The 23,636-nt window shown below is 47.5% G+C and overlaps 1 protein-coding gene across 3 annotated transcripts in view; it reads right to left on the reverse strand.

Annotated features, from left to right (window-relative positions):
- Positions 1-23,636, reverse strand: part of fbxl4 (F-box and leucine-rich repeat protein 4) — a 157,331-nt gene that overhangs the window by 50,873 nt on the left and 82,822 nt on the right. For all 3 annotated transcript variants that reach the window (XM_070885407.1, XM_070885410.1, XM_070885406.1), the window contains exon 4: positions 618-862. In XM_070885407.1, coding sequence (XP_070741508.1) covers positions 618-862 — 245 coding nt within the window. The remainder of the gene's footprint in view (positions 1-617; positions 863-23,636) is intronic.

Raw genomic sequence — 23,636 nt, forward strand, 5'->3', positions numbered from 1 at the left:
GTGATATCAGGCACGGAGAGCTGAGGCCCATTACCCTCTGAATGCCTATGTGCTGGAGCACTGTGAAGTGCATTGGGAACCAGCATACAAACTGTGCACCAGGCTTTTCAAGGCTAATTAATCAGGGGTGCTCCCCATAGTGCAGCTGCACTGGCTTAGCGGTGCTCTAGAGGCCCAGTCTCCGTGTGGAATAGGTGCTTTAGGGGAGGCCAGCTTAAAAAACACACACACACTTCTTTCTCCTGGGTGGCCTTCTCTTTCCAATAGGGGCAAATCTCCTTCCTCTGCTTCACTTATTTGATCTCTAAAGGCTTAAGGGGCCGTTGTCCCCTAAGCTGATTTTCTGTTGAAGAAACATGCTCCAAGAACAGCCAGCAGCCCTTCAATAACTAATGATACACGCTATTCCCCGTGTGTCATCGATAGGCTAAGAACGTCACAAACATATTTAAATGAGCTGCCTTGCATCATCGGATTAGGCCAACTCAATGACCACAGGCTGTTGCACCAAGACCATATTATTCATGGTGCCTGATCACTAATGACACACTGGGATGTTCAACACACCTGGCGCCCGCCGTAAATGGATTTTATTCAGGAATTACATTAACACTGACCTGCTGAATCCTTGCGTGGAGATAGATCCCCTATTCCCAGTCCAAGACAGATTTAACCACTGCACAAGAGCACAGCGTGACTGTAGGTGCTCCAGAGCAACATCGTCCAGGCCTGCCCAGTAAGGCTGTAGACTGAGCTGGACATACTGAAGAGGATCATAGCAATGTTGGTGCAGCAATTTGCAGGTCTGTGCCAACTGGCAAAGATCTGGCACTGTCAGGTGACTGAGTATCAGCTGTATTAACTGTGGGAAAAACAAACAGCATAATGAAAACCAGATAAAACTTCACTGCATTCTGCTCCCGCATGTACTTACATATGAAGAAAACAGATAACTTTCATCAAATTGGACATTATTTCAGAATTTGCTTTGGGAGGGAACTTGAATATTTGTTTTCTTCAGTAATTTTCTCCTCTTCTGAAGACTTTGACGCCATGTAGAGAACTCTTCCAATAAATCACCCAAGTGGCTATTATTGTTGTCAAACTTTGGTAGTGTCCACAGGCTATTCGACTGAAGGAGTATCATGGTCTAATCCAATCCTGTCCTCACTTAGCATCCACAAACGTGCACTTTCAGCAGGGATTACTGTATAGTAATCAGGAGTGGGAATCCCAGCCAATGTTTCACTCCTCAATATAATGGGATTGAGATTAATTATACTATCCCTTCTACCACCTTTCCAGTTGAAATTAATGAACTGAGCACAGACTAGTGATCAAACCTGGCATCTTCTTAGCTTGTGCTATCTACTCACTGAATAAATGCATGAGTGATCAAGGGAACACGAGAGAAATATTCTGAGCTACTATCATTAATGGTATTGTGTTCCTAACACAGATGAGACTGCACACAGGGAGGTTAAAGTAACAGTGACCTCAGTCTTTATTAAGACACTCCAGAGTGAGGAACAGGGCTAAGGGGCTGGCTTATATACAGTGCTCCCAAGGGATGCTGGGATCCCTTGGGACTTCAGGGGATGCGCTCCCTGGTGGCAGAACATGGGTGTGCATGCTTTACAGATACACAACAAATGGTCAAGAAAACTTTTAGTCCAACTTGCAGAATATGGTTCAAGGTATGTGTGCAAGAGAAATACAGTTAGAGACAGACATGCACACACACACAACACAATCAAGTACTTGCTGAGAAGGTACCTGGGGGGGGAGGGGGTGGGCAGGGAAGAGGACGCTGAACTGAGCTGAGGTTAGGGTTAAGAAAAACAGATTTTCACTCTGTACTGATTTGTCCGTACTGATTTCAGAGAATATTGTTCTAGAAAATGAAAATGAAAACCCATTTGTGCATGAAAATGTAGCCCTGACAGGCTGGAGGTGCCCCGACAAGAGCATATGCAACGTGTACTGTGGTTGTGCTTGCCCTAGTGCTGGAACCGTGGAACAGCTGCTTAGTTACTGAAGGAGAGCACACCATGCCAGTGCAAGCCTGTTATCACACATGCTTTGTAGCACTGATCAAGCATCTGTTCCTCAATTTGATTTATCCAAGGACTTCCTTTTATTATCTTAAAAACACATTTGTTTTCACCTGTAGCAGTCAACAGTATTTTTCAGATTCGTTCTAAATGTGGTCTCTTCAGCACACCTGCACCGACTACATTGGGTTTTGAAGACTATCCAAATTCATTATGTCGATAGCAAAACAGTAACTACTGGTGTGAAAAACAATCCATGAGATTTTTTAAAAAATTGGCTGATGGATTTCCACTTCTTGTGCACAGCTGAGCAGTGAGTAACACACCTTTCCCTCCAGTGTCCTATACCCTGATCAATCCCCAGGGCAGTCTCCTCCAGTATTTCATGCCCCATTTGGTCTCCAGAGCTGTCCACCCCACCCCCGACCTCCATACATTGTTCCAACCCAACATCTAACGACAGTGCAGGGTTCCTGCAGTATTACAATAATGCCTCAATTCTACTTTCAAATTCAAATTTCAGGGACCAAGTCAGCCTTAATTTCCCCTGACCCCAACCCCACCATCGGCTTGTAAGTCATTGTGAACTTCAGTGTAAATATATGAGAATCTATACAGTTAAGCTAAAAAGAAAACTCGTATAGGATCAGAACAAAAAGACAAAATGCTGGGAAAACTCAGCAAGTCGGGCAAAGCATCTGTGGCGAGAAGGATCAAGCTAATGTTTCAGCATTACCCTTCATCAGAACTCATGCCTGAAATGTTAACTTGTCAATTTAGTCTCTCCTTTCCCTGTGATCATCTTAGTAAATCTCTTCTGTATCCTCTGCATAGATGTAATATTTTAGCTGCGATCTAAGCAATTATTTGTATGACTTTAGGGTCACGTTAGTTAATTGTAGTGAAAATATTATACATCAACTAAGAAGCATAAAATCTCAGTATTTGTTTATTAAACAGTTTAACGGTTAAAATTAGACATTTAAAAAGTGTTTCTTTTCCCAGCAGCTCAAATGGTAGAGCTCCAGACCCAGAGGCCTGCTGGTTTCTATCTCAGCTTCTGATGTCATTTGGACAGGCCTTGTGTCACTACTTTGCAGAATTGGCAGGATTAGCCCCACTCCACCGAGTTGCTGCACTCCCAGCAGCCAGTCACTGTGGCATCAGCGGTGGTTACACAGAATCTTACTATTGTCCACTGAAGAGTACTGAAAATCCACGAGGACTCGGGGCAGGAAAACCTGTTTTTCCCGGATATAAATCAGATTTTATTTTAATTTAGTTTGCAATTTAATTAAACACCTTGGAGCCAAAATTGCCCACCGGCTAAGAGTAGGCGCACCTACCATTCTTGAAGATTTTTCTCCGCCCCAATTCATGGGGCGGAGGATCAACCAATATTCAGTCTTGGGTTTTTTTCGTTCGGGGCGGATGTTGGGTCGTCAGTGGGGCGGAAGTGCCAGTGGAGCAAGTCAGCCGTCGCTCCGAGTCATCAGCGCCAAAATGTCCCTCCCCTGCTGCAGCGAGCTCTGCATGGAGTTTAGTTTGGCTCACTGGGCCACCAGGGTGGGTTTCAGCTGGGCCAGTGTCCTAGTCCCCAAGAGGGGGTGCCGGGCTGCCTTTTGGCGGTCCGGCCGAAACCGTGGCCACCATTATGGGGCCGACCACGGAGTCGGCCACCAATTAAAATAAAATGGAGACGCCAGCAGGGGAAAGCTGTCAGTGGCACCAACTGGCGGCGCTCCCGTGGGGCAATTTTACGCACGGGATGGAAAGGGGGTCGCCGCTGGTCAGTGTGGGGTCGGTGTGTGCCCGATGGGCGGCAGCACGAGCGGCGCAGAAGCCCGTTCCCGCCGCTCCTGGCCAGAGGTAATATATGAAGTGTCAGCCAATCCGTCTGCCCCCCCGATCGGTGAAGCCTATCCGCTCCATTAAATGGATCTTAAGGAGGGGGGCAATTTCGACCCCCTTGTGTATATCAGTGCTGATAAGAGTTAAATGAGGAAGGATGGGAGGAGGCTCGCGTGGAGCACAGATGCTAGCACGGACTGGTTGGGCCCAAAGGCCTGTTTCTGTGCTCTATATTCTATGAAATTCTATATAGGCTTCTGTCACTAGTGATGGCCATTAAGAAATAAACATTTTCTCACGCATCATTTCTCAAATTTCGCATGTTGCATCTAAAGTAAAAGCACACTTTTTGACTAAAAACAAACAAAAAATACCAACAAATAGAAAGCTCATCTTCTTCACCCTTCACCTTAAAAAGTATTATAGAGCACGACTTTAATCTTCTTCTTAGACAGTCCCCCGGAGTCGAGGACAACTTGCTTCCACACTAAAGATGAGTCCACAGGTGACTGAAGAGTCCATTGCGGGACCTGCAGTCTCTGTCACAGGTGGGACAGACGGTGGTTGAAGGAAAGGGTGGTTGGAGAGCCCGGGTTGCCGCGAGCTCCTTCCGCTGTCGACGCTTGGCTTCAGCTTGTTCTTGGCGAAGAGACTTGAGGTGTTCAGCGCCTTCCCGGATGCTTTTCCTCCACTTTGAGCGGTCTTGGGCCAGGGATTCCCAGGTGTCGATGGGGATGTTGCACTTTTTCAAGGGGGCTCTGATGGTGTCCTTGAAGCATTTCCTCTGCCCACCTGAGGCTCGCTTGCCGTGTCGGAGCTCCGAGTAGAGCGCTTGTTTTTGGAGGTTCATGTCAGGCATGTGGACGATGTGGCCCGTCCAGCGGAGCTGATTTGAGCATGGTCAATGCTTCGATGCTGGGAATGTTGGCCTGAATGAGAACACGGATATTGGTGCGCCTATCCTGCCAATGGATTTGTAGGATCTTGCAGAGGCAACGTTGGTCGTACTTCTCCAGTGTTTCTCCAGTCCATGTCTCTGAGCCATATAGGAGGGCGGGTATCACTACTGCTCTGTAGCTTGGTGCCGGGTTTGAGGTCCTGGGCTTCAAACACGCTCTTCCTCAGGAGACCAAATGCTCCATCGGCACACTGAAGGCAGTGTTGTACCTCGTCGTCAATGTCTGCCCTTGTTGACAATAGGCTCCTAAGGTATGGAAAATGGTCCACATTGAGCAAGGCCTCGTCGTGGATTTTGATAACCTGGGGGGTGGACAGTGCTGTATGGTGGGGGCAGGTTGGTAGAGGACCTTTGTCTTACGGATGTTTAGCGGAGGATGGTGACAAACATTTGAGGGCAGCCGAATCTGAGGAGAACGTCCATAATCCCTCATGGTTGACAGTGTCTGTTATGTATGCAACCCTATGTAACCTGTATTATACCGCCACCAGAGGGCATACCTGTTGGAGTCCCAAGGGATCCCAGCATCCCTTGGGAGCACTGTATATAAGCAGGCCTCCCATGCTGTACCAACACACTGGAGTTTGAGTAAAGATGCTAAGATCACACTTACTCATGTCTACAGTACTCAGTTATATTACTTTATTATGAACATAACAACTGGTGACGAGGTAACGAACAATCACGCAAAAATGCAGAGAACTGGCGGTATCCTGGAGAAATTCTCAGAAGGGGACGATTGGGAGGCCTTCGTGGAGCGACTCGACCAATATTTCTTGGCCAACGAGCTGGAAGGGGATGCGAACACTGTCAAACGAAGGGCGATCCTCCTCACCGTCTGTGGGGCAACAACCTATGGTCCCATGAAGAATCTTCTAGCTCCGGTGAAACCAACAACCAAATCGTATGAAGAACTGTGTACGCTGGTCCGGGAGCACCTAAATCCGAAGGAAAGCGTTCTGATGGCAAGGTATCGATTTTACACATCAACGGTGTGAAGGCCAGGAAGTGGCGAGCTATGTCGCCGAACTAAGGCACCTTGCAGGACATTGCAAATTCGATGGATTCCTTGAACAAATGCTAAGAGACTTTTTTGTGCTTGGCATTGGCCATGAGGTTATCCTTCGCAAACTATTGACTGTTGAAACACCGAGCCTGAGCAAAGCCATAACGGTAGCTCAAGCATTTATGTCCACCAGCTAAAACACCAAACAAATTTCGCAGCATAAAGAGGTTTTGGCAAGTACTGTACACAAAGTAACATTGTTTTCAGGCAGGAATGCATATGGCTGAACGTACACGCCTGCAGCTGCACGACCTCAGATGACCCAGAGTCCGTCATCAAACATTAATGCGAGGCAGTTAACACCTTGTTGGCACTGCAGAGGTGATCATCGAGCCCATCAATGCCGCTTCAAAAACTATGTGTGCAAAGGCTGTGGAACAATGGGACACCTCCAGCGAATTGCAGACGAGCTGCAAACCCTGCAAATCACCACGTTGCAGTGGAGGATCGATCCATGGCGGATCAGGCTGAACTAGAGACTCGAACCGAGGAGGCAGAAGAGTTGAAGGGGTAAAGACCTTCAATCCCAAAATGTCCACCGATCATGCTAAAAGTAGAACTGGACGGAATTTCAGTATCCATGGAACTGGACACGGGTGCGAGTTCGTCTATCATGAGCAAAAAGGCCTTCGACAGGCTGTGGTGCAACAAGGCACAGAGGCCCAAGGTTAGCCCCATTCATACCAAGCTGAGAACTTACACTAAAGAGCTCATCCCTGCAATTGGCAGCGCAGCAGTAAAAATCTCTTATGATGGAGCAATGCACGAATTCTCACTATGGATTGTACCAGGAGATGGCCCCACACTGTTCGGCAGAAGCTGGCTGGGAAAAAACTGGGATGACGTCTGAGCGCTCTCGTCCGTCGACGACGCCTCATGTGCCCAGGTTCCGAGCAAGTTCCAGTCGTTGTTTGAGCCAGGCATCGGAAGTTTCTCAGGGGCGAAGTCGCAGATCCACTTGGTTCCCGGTACACGACCCATCCACCACAAGGCACGGGCGGTGCCGTATATAATGCGAGAGAAAGTGGAAATTGAGCTGGACAGGCTGCAGCGAGAAGCCATCATCGCGCCGGTGGAGTTTAACGAGTGGGCCAGTCCGATTGTTCCGGTTCTCAAAGGCGATGGCACGGTCAGAATTTGTGGGGGCTATAAAGTAACGATTAACCATTTTTCGCTACAGGACCAGTACCCACTACCCAAGGCAGATGACCTATTTGCGACGCTGGCAGGAGTGAAGACGTTCACCAAGTTGGACCTGACCTCGGCCTACATGACGCAGAAGCTGGCCGAATCTTCGAAAGGCCTCACCTGCATCAACAAGCATAAAGATCTGTTCATCTACAATAGATGCCCGTTTGGGATTCGATCGGCCGTGGCAATTTTTCAAAGGAACATGGAGAGCTTGCTAAAGTCGGTTCCGCGCACCGTGGTTTTCCAGGATGACATACTGGTCACCGGTCGGGACACCATTGAACACTTGAAGAACCTGGAAGAGGTTCTAAGTCGGCTAGATCACGTGAGACTCAGGTTGAAACGCTCGAAGTGTGTTTTCTTGGCGCCAGAGATCGAGTTCTTAGGAAGAAGAATTGCGGCAGACAGCATCAGACCCACCGACACCAGGACGGAGGCCATCAAGAACGCGCCGAGACCACAGCACGTGATGGAGCTGCGGTCATTCCTGGGACTTCTCAACTATTTTGGTAATTTCCTACCCGGGTTAAGCACCTTGCTAGAACCTCTACATGTGCTGCTACGCAAGAGAGATGACTGGGTATGGGGAAATCACAAGAGACTGCTTTTGAGAAAGCCAGAAATCTGTTATGTTCCAACAAACTGCTTGTTCTGTATAACCCATGTAAACGTTTAGTGCTAGCTTGCGATGCGTCTTCGTACGGGGTCGGGGGTGTGTTACAACAAGTAAACGAATCGAGAACATTGCAACCGGTCGCCTATGCTTCCAGGAGTTTGTCCAAAGCCGAAAGGGCCGACAGCATGATTGAAAAAGAAGCTCTGGCATGCGTTTACGGAGTGAAAAAAATGCACCAGTATCTGTTTGATCTCAAGTTTGAGTTAGAAACTGACCATAAGCCGCTCATATCGCTATTCTCAGCGAGCAAAGGGATTAATACCAATGCTTCTGCCCGCTTACGCTGTCTGCATATAACTATGTAAACCGCCAGACCGGGCAAAGAGAACTGCGCTGATGCTCTCAGTCGGCTACCATTGCCCACCACTGGGGTGGAAATTGCACAGCCTACAGACTCGCTCTTGGTGATGGATGCATTTGAAAACAAAAAGTCACCCCTTGCGGCCCACCAGATCAGGACCTGGACCAGCCAGGATCCTTTACTGTCCCTTGTAAAAAAACTGTGTCCTTCATGGGAGCTGGTCCAGCATCCCAGCGGAGATGCATGAAGAGATCAAGCCGTTCCAGCGGCGCAAAGACAAAATGTCCATACAAGCGGACTGTCTTTTGTGGGGCAATCGCGTGATTTTGCCTAAGAAAGGCAGGGAAACATTCATACGCGACCTACACAGTACCCACCCAGGCATAGTAATGATGATAGCTATAGCCAGATCCCATGTGTAGTGGCCCGGCATCGACTCAGATTTAGATTCATGCGTGCGCCAATGCAACACTTGCTCTCAACTGAGCAATGCACCCAGGGCGGCAACGCTAAGTTTGTGGTCATGGCCCTCCAAACCGTGGTCTCGGATCCACGTTGACTTTGCGGGCCCGCTTCTAGGCAAAATGTTTTTGATTGTTGTGGATGCTTATTCAAAATGGATTGAGTGTGTAATAATGTCTGTAGGCACGTCCACTGCCACTGAAAGCCTACGAGCCATGCTCGCCATGCACGGCCTGCCTGATGTCCTCGACAGTGACAATGGGCCGTGCTTCACCAGTGCTGAATTCAAGGAATTCATGACCCGCAATGGGATCAAGCACGTCACATCTGCCCCGTTCAAGCCCGCATCCAATGGCCAGACAGAACGGGCAGTCCAAACCATCAAGCAAAGCTTGAAACGTGTGTCGGAAGGCTCCCTGCAGACCCGCCTGTCCTGAGTCCTGCTCAGCTACCGCGCCAGACCCCACTCACTCAACGGGGTTCCCCCAGCCGAGCTGCTCATGAAAAGGGTGCTCAAAACAAGGTTCTCTCTTGTCCATCCTGATCTCCATGATCACGTCGAGGACAGGCAGCATCAACAAAGCATGTACCATGATGGCGCAAACTTGTCACGCGATATTGAAGTCAATGACCCTGTATTTGTGCTCAATTATGGACATGGTCCAAAATGGCTTGCTGGCACTGTCGTAGCCAAAGGAGGGAGTAGGGTGTTTCAGGTCAAACTTGCTCATGGACTAACTTGCAGAAAGCATTTGGACCAAACGAAACTGCGATTCACAGACAGCCATGAGCAACCCAAAGACGATACCACCAACTTTGACCCTCCAACACACACACACACACAAAGTGGCAACCGACATCACGGTTGACCATGAAGCTGAACTCACCATCCCCAGCAGCCCAGCTACCCAGCGAAGAACCAACCAATTCACCCACATCTGCATTTGTACCGAGACGATCGACAAGGGAGCGAAATGCCCCAGATCGTCTCACCCTGTAAATAAGTGTACTATTGACTTTGGGAGGGAGTGATGTTATGCAACCCTATGTAACCTATATCATACTGCCACCAGAGGGCATACCTGTTGGGAGTCCCCAGGAATCCCAGCATCCCTTGGGAGCACTGTATATAAGCAGGCCTCCCATGCTGTACCAACATTCTGGAGTTTGAATAAAGGAACTAAGGTCACACTTACTCATGTCTACAGTACTCAAGTTACATTATTTTATTATGAATATAACAGTGTCGAAGGCTTTTGTGAGGTCGAAGAAGGCCATGTACATGGGTTGGTGCTGTTCCCTGCATTTCTCTTGTATCTGCCGTCCGTTATGCCCCTTAGTGGGCGGAATCCGCATTGCGATTCTGGGAGGAGCTCTTCAGCCACAGGGAGAAGGTGATTGAGGAGGATTCTTGCGATGACTTTCCCGGTGGTTGACAGCAGGGAGACTCCTCTGTTGTTACCGCAGTCGGACTTGTCACCTTTCTTGAAGATGGTCAAGATTACAGCGTCTCTTGAGATCTCCTGGCATAATCTCCTCCTTCCAGATAACAGAGATGAGGTCATGGATCCGCGCCAGTAGTGCTTCTCCGCCAGGTCTTAGTGCTTCTACAGGGATTCCATCTGCTCCTGATGTCTTGTTGTTCTTCAGTTGTCGGATGGCCTTTTCAATCTCGGGCCGGGGTTGTGCCGGGTGGCATGCTGCGGGATGGATTCGAGAACACTCACATCGAAGACAGAGTCTTGGTTAAGGAGATCCTCGAAGTGCTCCTTCCAGCAGGCATTGACTGCCTCTCTCTCCCTGATTAGCACCTCTCCGTTCTCGGCCAGCAGTGGGGTAGGGCCTTGGGTGCTTGGGCCGTAGGTCGACTTGACTGCGCTGAAGAATCCTCGCACATTGTGGTTGTCGGCTAGCTATTGGATTTCTTGTGCTTTCTCTACCAATCATATGTTCTTTAGGTCTCGGGTTTTCTGTAGACCACAGCCTTCAGACGTCTCTCGAGCTGCTTTCTTGCCTTCGAGTTGTGTTGCTGTTTCCAGTCCAAGAATGCCTTGCGCTTGCAGCATATTAGCTCCTGGATCTCCTGTTCATTCTCGTCGAACCAGTTTTGGTGTTTCCTGGTCGAGTGACCAAGCATCTCTTCGCAGGTGCTAATTATGGAAGCCTTGACAGCAGACCAGGCACTGTGGACATTCTGCGTCTCTGGGTCACTGGGGGTCGTCAGGTTCGTAGCGAGGCGCTGGCTGAATAGCGCTTTCTTAGCAGGATCTTTAAGTGCTCCGGCGTTGTTTTTCCTGTGGCATTGTTTCTGTTGCCATTGCTGTTTTGGGGCAATATTGATGGTGATGACAGAGTGAATTAGGTGGTAGTCCATCCAGCAGTCGTCAGCTCCTATCATGGCGCGGATGATGCGCGCGTCTTTGCGGTCCCTCGCTCGGGTGATGACGTAGTCGAGCAAATGACCGTGCTTGGATAGAGGGTGTTGCCATGAGGCTTTATATTCTGACAGAACAGGGTATTAGTTATGACGAGGCCGTGTTCTAAGCATTTCATCAGGAGGAGGGTGCCGTTGGAGTTGGCTTTCTCTACCCGCTCTCTGCCGATCACACTTCCCCAGAGGTCAGTGTCCTTTCCAACTCTGGCGTTGAAATCCCCATGGAGGATCAGCTTGTCGCCCGTTGGGACTCAGGACAGGGATTGTTCGAGGCTGGAGTAGATTCCTCTTTGGTCTCGTCTGTAGCGTCCAGTGTTGGGGCGTACGCGCTGAAGACCGTAGCGCATTGGTTCTGGGCTAGGGAGAGTCGAAGAGTCATGGGGCATTAGTTTATCCTGCAAGGCGAGGACGGCCCACTAGCTCGTATTTTACGGTGAAGCCTACCCCATGGAGGTTCCGTTCTACTTCTGGTTTGTCTTTCCAGAAGAAGGTGTAACCACTACCTTGTTCTTTGAGCTGGCCTTCCCCTGCCCGCCTGGTCTCGCTTAGGGCGGCGATGTCTATGTCGAAGCGCCTGAGTTCCCGGGCAATGATAGCGGTGCAGCGTTCCAGTCTGTTGCTGTTGGGATTGTCCATGAGGGTCCTAACATTCCAGATGCCGAACTTCATCTTAAAGTGTAGAAGATGCCTGTGCGTGAATTCTTTTAACGTGGGGTGGCTGTTGCACACCAGCTACCACACGGGCTTGATAGAGCAAGGTCTTGATCCAGTGGTAAGGGGATCTGAGATGACTGGAGACCAGGCTCTGCTGTATGGGCCGAGTTCATACACGCGCATACTCCTACTGTCTTCCTTCGCACAGGAACTCTCTCCTTGAGATTCACAGTGTAGTCCTCGCTGTTGGCCCGTGCTGTTCCTTTCCTGGGCCACTCCTTGGCCTCGACCTTGCCGATCCTGGGCTTCCGACCTCCGCTCTGGACCCCAACCTCAGACCTTAAACCTCTCCTGGGACCCCACCTCAGACCCCTCCTGAGCCCCGACCTCAGACTCCTCCTGGGCCCCGACCTCAGACCTCTCCTGGGCCGCGACCCCTCCGCTGGGCTCGGCCTCGCTTCACGACACCGTACCAATCTGCTCCCTGGGCTCCAGTGACATCGAATGTGGTCGCCCTCTCTGAGCTGCTCGCGCTGCTCCCTGTGATGGCTGGCTCTATACTGGGGCTGGGCTGCTCCTCTTAATTCTTGGCTGCTGGTGGGTGGTGTTCCCTCCCAGGTCGGGGGGTCGACTTTAATACACCCCTTTCAACAGGACAACTACTGTGCAATACAGACCAATTGCAAATACACACTGGATTTATAGCTACCAAAAAGTCTTTCTTTAAAACACTTGATTGTTTGAGTACACTCATTCCTAATCTGTGTAATGCAACACATTTGGTAACATGTGCAGGCCAGCTCAAGGACCACTCCTCGTTTAAACAATGTAGTGAAAATAAGAACCTCACCATAGTCAACATAGAATAAAATCTATAGTTTTATTTTTTAAATTCAACTGGAATCAAGGCATTAATATGCACTAAGTGGTCTTCTTCAGCATTTGCATATGCTTAGCACTGTCTCTGTAAAGTCCATAAGCGTCTAGCTATCTAACTGCACAGCAGAGATCTCGGGACTGCAGTCAGTTACCTTTGTTTGGTACAGCCGCCAGCCTATCACTGAATAATCATAATCAGTCTTAATTTAACAGTCTGCTGAAAGATTGAAGCTACAAGGTTTGATCATTAGCTACAGCAAGTCAATTGGAGCTAAGCTGTTTCTGATTCTTGTATTGTTAACCTTTTGCCTTAGTAAAGGGGATAACATTTTACAGCATATACTATTTGTAATAGTCAAAGCATAAAAAGCTAACGCAATCATTTAGGAACATAGGGCATAAGTTGAGAAGGAGGATGTTTGGCCCCTCGAGCCTGTTCCGCCATTCATTATCATGGCTGATCTGTGCCACAACGCCATTTACCCATCTTTGCTCCATATTGCTGGATACCCTTACCCAGCAAATATCTATTGATCTCAGTCTTGAAAATGTCAATTGATTCAGCATCTCCACAGCTCTTTCCACTCCCCTTTGTGTGAAAAGGTACTTCCTGATTTCACTCCTAAATGGCCAGCTCTAATTTTAAGATTATGCCCTTTTGTTCTGGATTCTCCCCACAAGAGTAAATAATTTCTTTGGCCTAGAAAAACCAGCACAAATTGGGCGCAAAAAATGGTCCCCGCAGCAGAATGGGTAGGCCCGAGGCCCATGCGCTGTTAGGCTTAGGGACTCATTTACAGGAGACCAGGGAGCTGCGGCCACCTGCTTGGTGTCCCCAAGCAGCTCAAAGACGAAGAGGATTTCAATTTTGAGCGGTTTCATCATCTCAGATAGGTCTTGGGAGAGGGGAGGAAAGGGTCAAGAGAGGCAGTGATCGGGAGGGGACCAGTGCTGTGGAGCCAAGAGGAGTACTCCTGCACATCCCGGCTCTACATTCAGGTAAGGCAGATCGAATACAACTGTTTCACTCAGAAAAAAAGACTTGCATTTATATAGCACCTTTCACGACCTCAGGACATCCCAAAGTGCTTTATAGCTAATGAAGTACTTTTGAAGGGTAGTCACTGTTGTAAGGTAAGAAACATGGCAGCCAATTTGCACACAGCAAGCTCCCAGAAACAACAATGTGATAATGAGCATAATCTGTTTTAATGATGTTGATTGAGGGATAAATATTGGCCAAGACACCAGGGAGAACTCCCCTGCTCTTCTTCAAAATAGTGTCGTGGGATCTTTTACATCCACCGGAGAAAGCAGACGGGACCTCGCTTTAACGACTCACCCGAAAGATGGCACATGACCTTGCAGCACTCCTTCAGCATTGCACTGGAGTGTCGGCTTCGACTTTTGTGCTCAACTCTCTGGAATGGGACTTGAACCCAAAGGCGAGAGTGCGACCCACTCAGCCACGCTTGGGGTATGTTTGGTATGGGCTGCTGCGGAGTCCTGAACATTCCTCTGCTCCTAATTTTACAGCTTAAAAGACTCACATCAAAGATCAAAAATGGCATAATTAATACTGTGTCTGTAAGCACTCTTGCAATGAATCCACGAGGTACGGTATTGCACCTGAACTGTTGTGATGTTAGTCCATTTATTGCAGCTCCTGAATGAGGGTAAAGTAAGGTGAGCTCCCTTTTATACTTGGTTACCTACAGTGTGCAGGTGACCTCTAGGTCGCCACCAGTTGCACCCTCTGGTGGTACAGGCATATTGTATACAGTGTGAGGATACATTCAATGGTCTTATGTAACTGTACATTAAGTGTACAGGGTATATACATCACTCCCCCCTAAGTTTTGTGCCACTGGCCTTTGCACTGTGTGCTTTGGCCCTCGACTTGAGTGCCCAAAGCCCTTGCACTTTGTCTGTGCTTGGGAATGGCTCTCTCCCTGTGGACCCCCAAGTCCTTATTGCCACATCATTGGGAAATGGTCAGCAGTGGACGGTTGAAGGTTGCAGTGGGGTTTGAGTGGGTTCTGGGTGTGATCCATGTGTGTCCATGGCTATATACATCTATTTCCCCCCCTCCGCCCTCCCCTCCCCCCGCCCCATATATAAACCATGTGTGTGGCTCAACATCCGCATTTGCATACATGTATAGAGAATGAGAAAAGAAAAAAAAGAAATAGTTTGGGTTTTGCAGAAGTGGAACGAGTAAATATGACAGGTAAGGTTCATACATGGTATTACAGTCTTGCCCCTGGAGTGTAGGTGCAGGTGGGTGACGGCGTTAGTTCCAGAGTGACCAGACTGTGTCCAGGTTGTCTGATGGTGGCGCTGCGCCCCCTGCCAGCTGGGTGGGCTCGGATCGCTCCCCTGGCTGAGTCTCAGGGCCTTTGCTGTTGCCTAGTGGTGGACAGAGCCACAGGAATGTGTGGCCTCCCTGTCCTCCTTTGAGGGCTGCAAGGTCTCCCTGTTGCCCTTCAGCAGTAGTGGGAGCCTGGTCATCCCAGGTCCCGTCAGGGCTGGAGGGTGCTGGCCTCTTGCTCCCGGTACTGGCCCTGGTGGTCAAAGAAGTAGGGCCGATCTGGGGCAGGGTGCTAGTAGTGCTGCCTGTGCCGTCCACTGATCGCTGGCCCTGCAGTAGGTGTGCTCCCACTGTGTGTCTCCACACTCTCTGGGGCAACATGATCAGGTAGCCCGCTGGACCTGGGTGCTTCCCACGGGAGGTTGCCCTTGGTTTTGTCGGCGTACCTGTTGAACCCGGCATCACACATTATTCCATCATTTACATTCATGATACATTGGCTCCGATCGCAATCACCCGACTCGACATTGTTGGTTGTCTTTACAAATTCACATTTGTCAATTACATCTATTCCCTCCATTACATCTTTTCCCTGTATACTACCAGCATCGCTGTTCAAAGGTATATTTAGATACTTGCATTTGTTAATTACATCTCTTACATTAGTATAACTGACATCGCTGTACAAAGAGTGGAACTGTCCCTTTAATTGTTCTGGGTTGCCGGTCTCCTTTAAGAGGGCCTTGCAATCTTTACCCCAATCCGGTTCGCTGCTCGGCATCACGTGTTGCTCCCTCAACGTTGCCCCTCGTGGTCTGGTCGCGGCCATTTCAGGCGCTTCACCTCGTGGTGCGGGCACCATCTTTTCTCTCTTCACGAGGTAGGCTGCGGTGATCCTTCTCTCCCCAGGTTCTGCCACTGAAGCCGGGAATTTACCTTCTGCTTCGATCTTCTGGCTTCAGAGTCCTGTCACTGGAGCCCGGAAAGTGAAGTCTGGTCGTTCGGGTTGGATTATCTCGCCGATGGGTAGTGCGGCCTGTGTCGTCGCTGCACAGTCGAGTTGGACGGTAGGATCTTCAGGTGCTACGATAGATCCAAATTTGGGGCTGCATAGGACATCGATTGCCAGGGCCTGGAGGCTTTCCCAGCTCCAACAGATTTGGATTTGTTTCATCCATCTTCTTCCTAGCAGCGTTGGACCATCATGGGGCTGGCCGGTTGGCCCCCTGCGGTGGACTCAGGGTTGTGGGACTTTGGGTAGTAGCCTTGGCTTTGAAAGGCTCCAGTTGGTTCATGGTACTTGCCGGGTTAGAGTTCTGGGGGTGAGTCATCATCCTTCTGGAATCGCAGGCTGAGGCCATGAACGCCTGGCTGACGTTAATTGCCTTCTGCAGGGTGACCATGGTGTCCGCAGAGAGCAGCTTGTGGAGGAGGCCTTCGTGGCCGAATCCAATAACAAAGATGTCCCTCATTGCTTCGGTGAGGTGGTCGCCAAAATCACATGGTGCAGCCAATCTTCTCAGGTCTGCAGCATATTTTGCGATTTCTTGGCCTTCGGGCCGCCGGTGTGTGTAGAACCGGTGTCTGGTTGTGAGGATGCTCTCTTTAGGCTTGAGCTGTCCCTGTATTATCGTTACAGCTCCGCAAACGTTTTGGTTGTCGTCTTCTCTGGGGATACCAAGTCACTGACAAGGCCATGAACGGTGGGCCCACAACTGCTGAGCAGGATAGCTCTACACTTTTCAGACAGCGATGTCAGTGTGCCTCCAGCCAGATCGTTCACGATGAAGTAGTGTTCGAGCCTTTCCACAAAGGCATCCCAATCTTCCCCATCAGCGAATTGTTGAAAGTTGCCAAGGTTAGCCATTTTTCGTGTGGAAATTCGTAATCTCGTCGCCAGTTATTGTGTCTGTAAGTACTCTAGTAATGACTCCACGAGGTATGGTATTGTACTTGAACTGTTGTGACCTTAGTCCATTTATTGCAGCTCCTGAATGAGGGTACAGTAAGCTCCCTTTTATACCTGGTTGCCTGTGATGTACAGTTGACCTCCAGGTCTCCACCAGTTGCACCCTCTGGTGGTACAGGCATATTGTACACAGTGTGAGGATACATTCAGTGGTCTTATGTAACTGTGCATTAAGTGTACAGGGTATATACATACACAACAATTAATAACATGAAACACCACACACTATCGAAGGCAATGTACAATAGACAAGATCGGGCACCCACAGCTGTTCAAAAGTCACACTAGGGCGATGTACGTGTATGGCAACCTAGTGCTTATTTTACTGGACTAGTAACCCAGAGGTTGTAAGTCCCACAATAGCAAAATAACACAATGAAATTTTCAGGGGGTCAGCAGGCACGTTCGGTGGTGGGTCAGGCGGGAATTTGGGTCTGTCAGTGCTGAACAGACCTGATGTGCACCGGCAGGGGAGGCAATTTGTGTCATTATGACCTTGTTAACAGCCCAATAAGAAGTATTTTGAGCTAATCTTTACATTTCACGAGGTCGCCCACGGGGTCCACGCTGCTCGGGGATCACGTTAGGTAAGCAGGCCAGGAGTTGTATGACCATGGAATCATCTCATTACTCAACGGCTGCAAATGTGCTATAAAAGTTCCCATTTCACAGCTGTTCACTTTCCAAGCTGTTGTTCACTGCATTTGGAAGACTTTATGTAGGTTGCAAGTGTCACCTCATTGGAACAACCTCTCTCACCATTGACAGATCGTTTCTCTCAAGTTCATCTGCTATCTATTACATCAGCTTCGGTGCCCTTGAAACTATCTCATCTTGGTCCTCAGAATCCCACCACGATCAACCCCAACACCAGCAGCACCAGGCACACCAACAACAACATCAACCTTCTCAGCAATCAACTGCTGCTGCACAGGACACAGGGCATCAGCACCCGACCACATTGCTGCCCTGGATGCCAGGTGGCCATGGCCAGATTTACTTCACTTGACGCTGTACACCCTGGCTGCCACATGATACACCAGGTTGGCACCACCCCACACCAACACCATAAAGCAACCCTACAATGCCCAAGCCATTCCTTTCACACTCATCACAATTGCGGGAGGTACTGTTATGTCTTATTTTTCATTGCAACTCACGAAGCCACTTCCAAAGGTCCACACAGATCTGTCCAAGAATGCAAAGTGTCGAAAATATCGGCGTCAATGTTTGACAACACATTACCAGAAACTTTACATGAACATTGCATAAACTACTCTAGTGCCTATCCTTGTGTGTTATCAGTTGGTATGATTGGACTAGGATGAGGGTGAGTGTGAGGGGTGGCTAGTGAGATGGGGAAGTGATAATGTAGATAGAGAGAGAGAGGGGCTGCTGGAGGTGCAAGGTAAGTTGGTGTGAGTAAGGATGTGCAGGAGTAGGGTAGAGAATGCAGAGTGATGTGGATGTGATGAGTGGCACAGCAAGATGAGGCTGAGTGTGGCTTTGCAGTAATATTTTGTAATCTACTGAGATCATTGAAAGGTTTGAATACTCAGTACTGCCCTCTTCAGTGGACAATAGTAAGATTTTGTGGCTGATGGGGGTGCTGCCTGGTCCTCCTGACCACATCCCTGCTTGTGCCTTTCTGTGCAATTTGCAACCACGCTGCGTTGGTGTTCGAGGGAGGTGTCTTCCGCCCATTGGAAGGAAAGAGAATCTCCCTGCATGCTGCGACTCCCTCCATAAGCATCTGGAGGAAGTCATGAGAGAGCCTGGGTGCAGCCGTGCACCTTTGTGCAGTGTTTGTCAGTGTTTGTAGTAGCTCAATGCTGCAAAATATTAACAGATGAATGGTCAAAAAAAGTTGGCCATTGTCCCTTTAAGGAATCCGGTTGAAGGCACGTCATCAAATGATGTCATCAGACCCGTTTCCTTCAACTGGCTGGCAAACAGCTGGGCAGGTTTAACGGGCCCAATCAGGGGAAAGTCATTTTGGACAGCAGGCTGGAGCCAGCAGCGAGGCCAGGACTCGCCACAGACATTGCCCGCCAGGGACCCGCCAAGGTAGGGGAAATCGCGGCCAACAAATCTGATAATTGGCTGATTCTTAAATCTCTCTGAACTGACTCACACCATGTTCTCACGGCAACTTTGGCAGTGTTGTCCACATCCTGAGAACAAATAACAAATAATACAACCCATTGAGAGATTCTGACAACAAACCTTCCACAATGCAGCCTATAACGTACAGCATTACTGGCTCATATTAGGTGGACTGAGCACTAACTCATGGGAATCCAGTTATATCTGCAAGCTGTGCCTGCAGGGGACTCTGATCATTATAGCATTGCTGTTTGTGGAAACTTTCTGTGTGCAAATTGACTGCTGCGTTTCCTACATTAAAACACTTCTGTGTGACTACATTTCAAAAAGTATTTAATTGGCTGTAAAGCGCTTTGGGATGTCCTGAGATCGTGGAAGGCGCAAGTCTTTTCTTTCATGGTGACAGTAGCTCTACTGCATAAAACTGCAATGCAATTGGCAGCAGCATTACATTATCGAGGAAAATTCAAAGAGCAACAGATAGTGGATATGTTACAAGTGTTAACTTAGCTCAGTAGTTGAAATCTCAGTTCTAATTTAAAAGGATGTGGATTCAAGTCGAACTCCAGGACTTGAGCCCATAATCTAGGCTTCAGATGAGATGTTGAACCTGGGCCCGTAATGCCTGTTCAAGTGGAGGTAAAAAAAATCTCATTGTGCTTTTTAGAAAAAGAGCAGGGAGTTCTCCTGGTATGCTGGGCAACATTTATCCCTCAACCAACACTATAAAAACGGGTTAGATAATTATTCAGAAATTTACATTTATATAACATCTTTAATATAGAAAATCGTCTCAAGTCAAGGCACTTCACTGAGGCATAAGGAATAAATGAGCGCTCAGCTGAAGGAGATATTAGGTGGGGTGATCAAAAGCTTGGTCAAAGAAATGGATATTAAGAAGGGGCTTAAAGAAGAAGAAGCAAGAGATGGAGGGATTTAAGTAAGGTCTTCCAGAGTATGAGGCCTAGATGGCTAAAGCCACAGCCACCAATAGTGGGGCAGATGGAGAGGGGGATGCACAAGAGGCCATGATCAGAGGAAGAGAGAGTTCGTTGGTGGCGGAGTCTGGTCAGGCTAGAGGAGGGGCGAAGCCATTGAGGGATTTGAACACATGGATGAAAATTGGGTGTTGGGGAGTCAGAAGTCGATGTAGGTGAGGGTGGAGTGATGAGCAAGCAGAATGCCCTGGTGAATCATCATCATAGGTAGTCCCTCGGAGTCGAGGATGACTTGCTTCCACTCTAAAAACGAGTTCTCAAGTGACTGAGGAGTCCAATGCAGCACCTACAGTCTCTATCACAGGTGGGGCAGACAGTGATTGAAGGAAAGGGTGGGTGAGGAGCCTGGGTTGACGCACACTCCTTCCACTGTCTACGCTTGGTTTCTGCTTGTTCTCGGCGATGGGACTCTAGGTGCTCAGCGCCCTCCCAGATGCTCTTCCTCTACTTTGGGCGGTTGTGGGCCAGGGATTCCCAGGAGTCGGTGGGGATACTGCACTTTATCAAGGAGGGTTTGAGGGTGTCCTTGAAGAGTTTCCTCTGCCCACCTGGGGCTCACTTGCCGTGTCGAAGCTCCACTTCGAGCGCTTGCATTGGGAGTCTCGTGTCGGGCATGCGGGCGATGTGGCCCACCCAACGGAGCTGATCAAGCGAGGTCAATGCTTCGACGTCGGCCTGAGCGAGAACACTGACGTTGGTGCGTCTATCCTCCCAATGGATTTGCAGGATCTTGCGGAGGCAGCGCTGGTGGTACTTCTCCAGCGTTTTGAGGAGTCTGCTATATATAGTCCACGTTTCTGAGCCATATAGAAGGGCGGGTATCACTACTGCCCTGTAGACTATAAGCTGGTGAGTAGGATACAGACAGTAGAGTGTTGGGTGAACTCTTTATGACGACTTGAGAATATGAAATGTGCTATATAAATGTAACTCTTTCTTTTAAAGCAATTTTAATTGCAATTAAATATTGATTTTTTAATAATACATTATTGAGGAATATTCACGACCTCAAGAACATTTGATAAGGGGTGAACAAACAGATAAATTAGAACTTTTTTTGTTTACAAACATTTAGACAATAAAGGAACAAATTTAATTGCAAGAAGTTGAAAAACTAACATCTAAACGACTACTGCATCTTGCAGGTTCCACCGCCCAAACAACTTGTCATTACAGTATAATTTTTTTTGTTAAAATTGTTTGATTTTCCAAAAGTAGGACGAGACTATGAGATAGTTATTGGCGTTACTTTCCCGTGATAATATATGAGCTGCTTTTACATTGGCCTTAAACAGCAGTAATACCAATGTAAACTTGCCAGAGTCACTGGACAAACCCATTATGACAAATGCAAAAGATTCCTTATTCAGGTCGCTTCTCCTCTTGCCATTTCCCATCCTTTTCTGGCAAGTGCAGTTAACCTCTACTCTGCTGAATAGAAAATTCATATATAATTAACACAGTAAGTGCTGTGTCTAGTATTTTAAAGTGTTCTAAATTGAGTCATTAACTCCAGACATGGACAAAGTGGTGAACACTATGATGAAATCAATAGAAGTTTCATCAAACATAATGTATAATATAGATTACAAAATAATTAGTTCTGACAACTATTCCATTATTCCCAATTTCAGATGATTAGGAAATGCTGACTTGCCATCAGAAGGGTAAAAGAAATCTGCAGAATTGTTGGATAGAATCTGCAGGGACTGTTTTGTAAAAATATGCAATATGCTGTGTGGACCGTTCAATTCTGTGTAAAAAAAAAATCCATACAAAAATGGATGTACTTCTTGCGAGTGGCTATTCTTCATTTGTGAGCCAAGACAGCAAGCGCTGAGACTGCTCGACTGCTCTGAGCAATGTAACTATAGTGAAGCACTTTCCAACAGAAGTTGCTGACTAATGATCAGGAGTGGAAACTTTGGTTGATTCTTCTCCTACCCAGCCTAGGGACACTAAAGCCATATGTAGCAGCCCTACTGTTGCCCCAGATGACAAATCAACTGACTCAGAACAAACCAGAAATGAAACTCGGACCATACTTAACTGTATAACTCAGTGCATTTCCACACTGAGCTTTTGGGGCGCCATGAGTTGATTCATTCTGAGTGTTTTCCTGAGGCTCACCTTGAATCAGTAAATGAGCTTTATCCCAAGAAACCTCTTTAAACTTAGTTTAAATCCCAACAAACATTACTTTGCTCCAATTTTTGTTTGATCTGACAGGGGCAGCACCTCATCAATCTTTATCCTCCAGCAACTGTCTTGGCCTTAACATCTCAGCTTGCTCAACAACAAGTCATGTTTCAAGATATCAAATGTGGACTGCAGATCCAGAAATGCTATATTATCCGCCTGTCTCAGATCAACAATAACTTCTGGTCATCTTCCATAAACACTGTCACGCCCTGACTGGAAAGCCAACTCAACTAAAAAAAAAATATCATCATTTTTTAAATATTTCATGAATTAGAATTTCAGGGACAGCAATAGAACTATTGGAGTTAGTCTAAGCTTTAAGAAGGACAGGTGATTTCTTGCACATACCTTCTGTAAAAACAACTCCAATATCCAGGAACCATCCTAATTACAAGAGATGGGAGTTAGGGCATGTCCACAGTGACGACAGAATTCTGGCACAAACACACTACAAATCAGTTAATTTGCATTAAGGCAACTTCTGTAATTTATTTTTGATTATAATTTAATTTAATGCTTTGCCAAATATACAGAGACAGAAACTGAACTTGATGTTTAAATTAGATCTCACTGTTCATTATTTTGATGACAGAGAATTCCTTTCCTTCTTAACTTTCATGCTTGAAAAATTTCTAAACTGATCTTGCAATTGCAAATGTAGTGAACTTGGGTTATGGCCTTCATTTGTTTTCTCGTTTATCTAAAACTTTCATTTTATTGATTATTTTTTCCTCCTTTCTTTCACTGTTTCATTAACTCTTTAGGAACTACACTGGAGTTCAAACAAAGTATTTAAAGTGGGATTTCATTATGCAAGAGTGTTGATATAATGGAAAGAACTCGAAGCTGGGTTTTATACATGATAGCGCCTCTTCAATAACAGCACCTGGAGTTTCAATATGCTAATGAAAAAAAGCAGTACTGTAACCAGAGTGGCATCGACCAGTGACTCTGAACCCTTGGGTTGTGATCCAGAAGTAAGAAGGAAGTTTTTTGAATGCAAAGCATCTTAAAAATTGTATACTATTCCACATAGCAGCTGAAAATACATGGTCCCAAAATAAATCTTTTATATAAGCAATAAAACAGAACAAACTTGCTTTAATACAGCACAACATGTCCTTTAGTAATGTCTCAAAGTGCCCAATGTACAATAAATTATTTTGAAGTACAACCACAGTTGCTATGTGGATGCATGCAGCACCTTTTTGTGCACAGCAAGGCTGGACAAACAGCAAAGAGATTAATGATCAGTTAATCTGTTTTTAGTGGTGTTGGGCAAGAGAGGAATGTTAGCCAGGACACTAGGAGAACTTCTTGCACGTCTTCAAATGGGCACATGAGATCATTAACATCCACTTGAACTGCCAGAACAGGCGGATAGGGCCTTAGTTTAAAGTCTTAACCAAAGTTGGAAACTTCCAACAATGCAGCACTCCCTCAGTATTGGACTGGAACGGTCATCGTAGATTATGTGATGAAATCCTAGAGTAGGGCTTGAACCCACAGCTCCCAACTCAGAAA

The sequence above is a fragment of the Pristiophorus japonicus genome, chromosome 7 (genome assembly GCF_044704955.1).
Source record: "Pristiophorus japonicus isolate sPriJap1 chromosome 7, sPriJap1.hap1, whole genome shotgun sequence".
Taxonomy (NCBI): Eukaryota; Metazoa; Chordata; class Chondrichthyes; family Pristiophoridae; genus Pristiophorus; species Pristiophorus japonicus.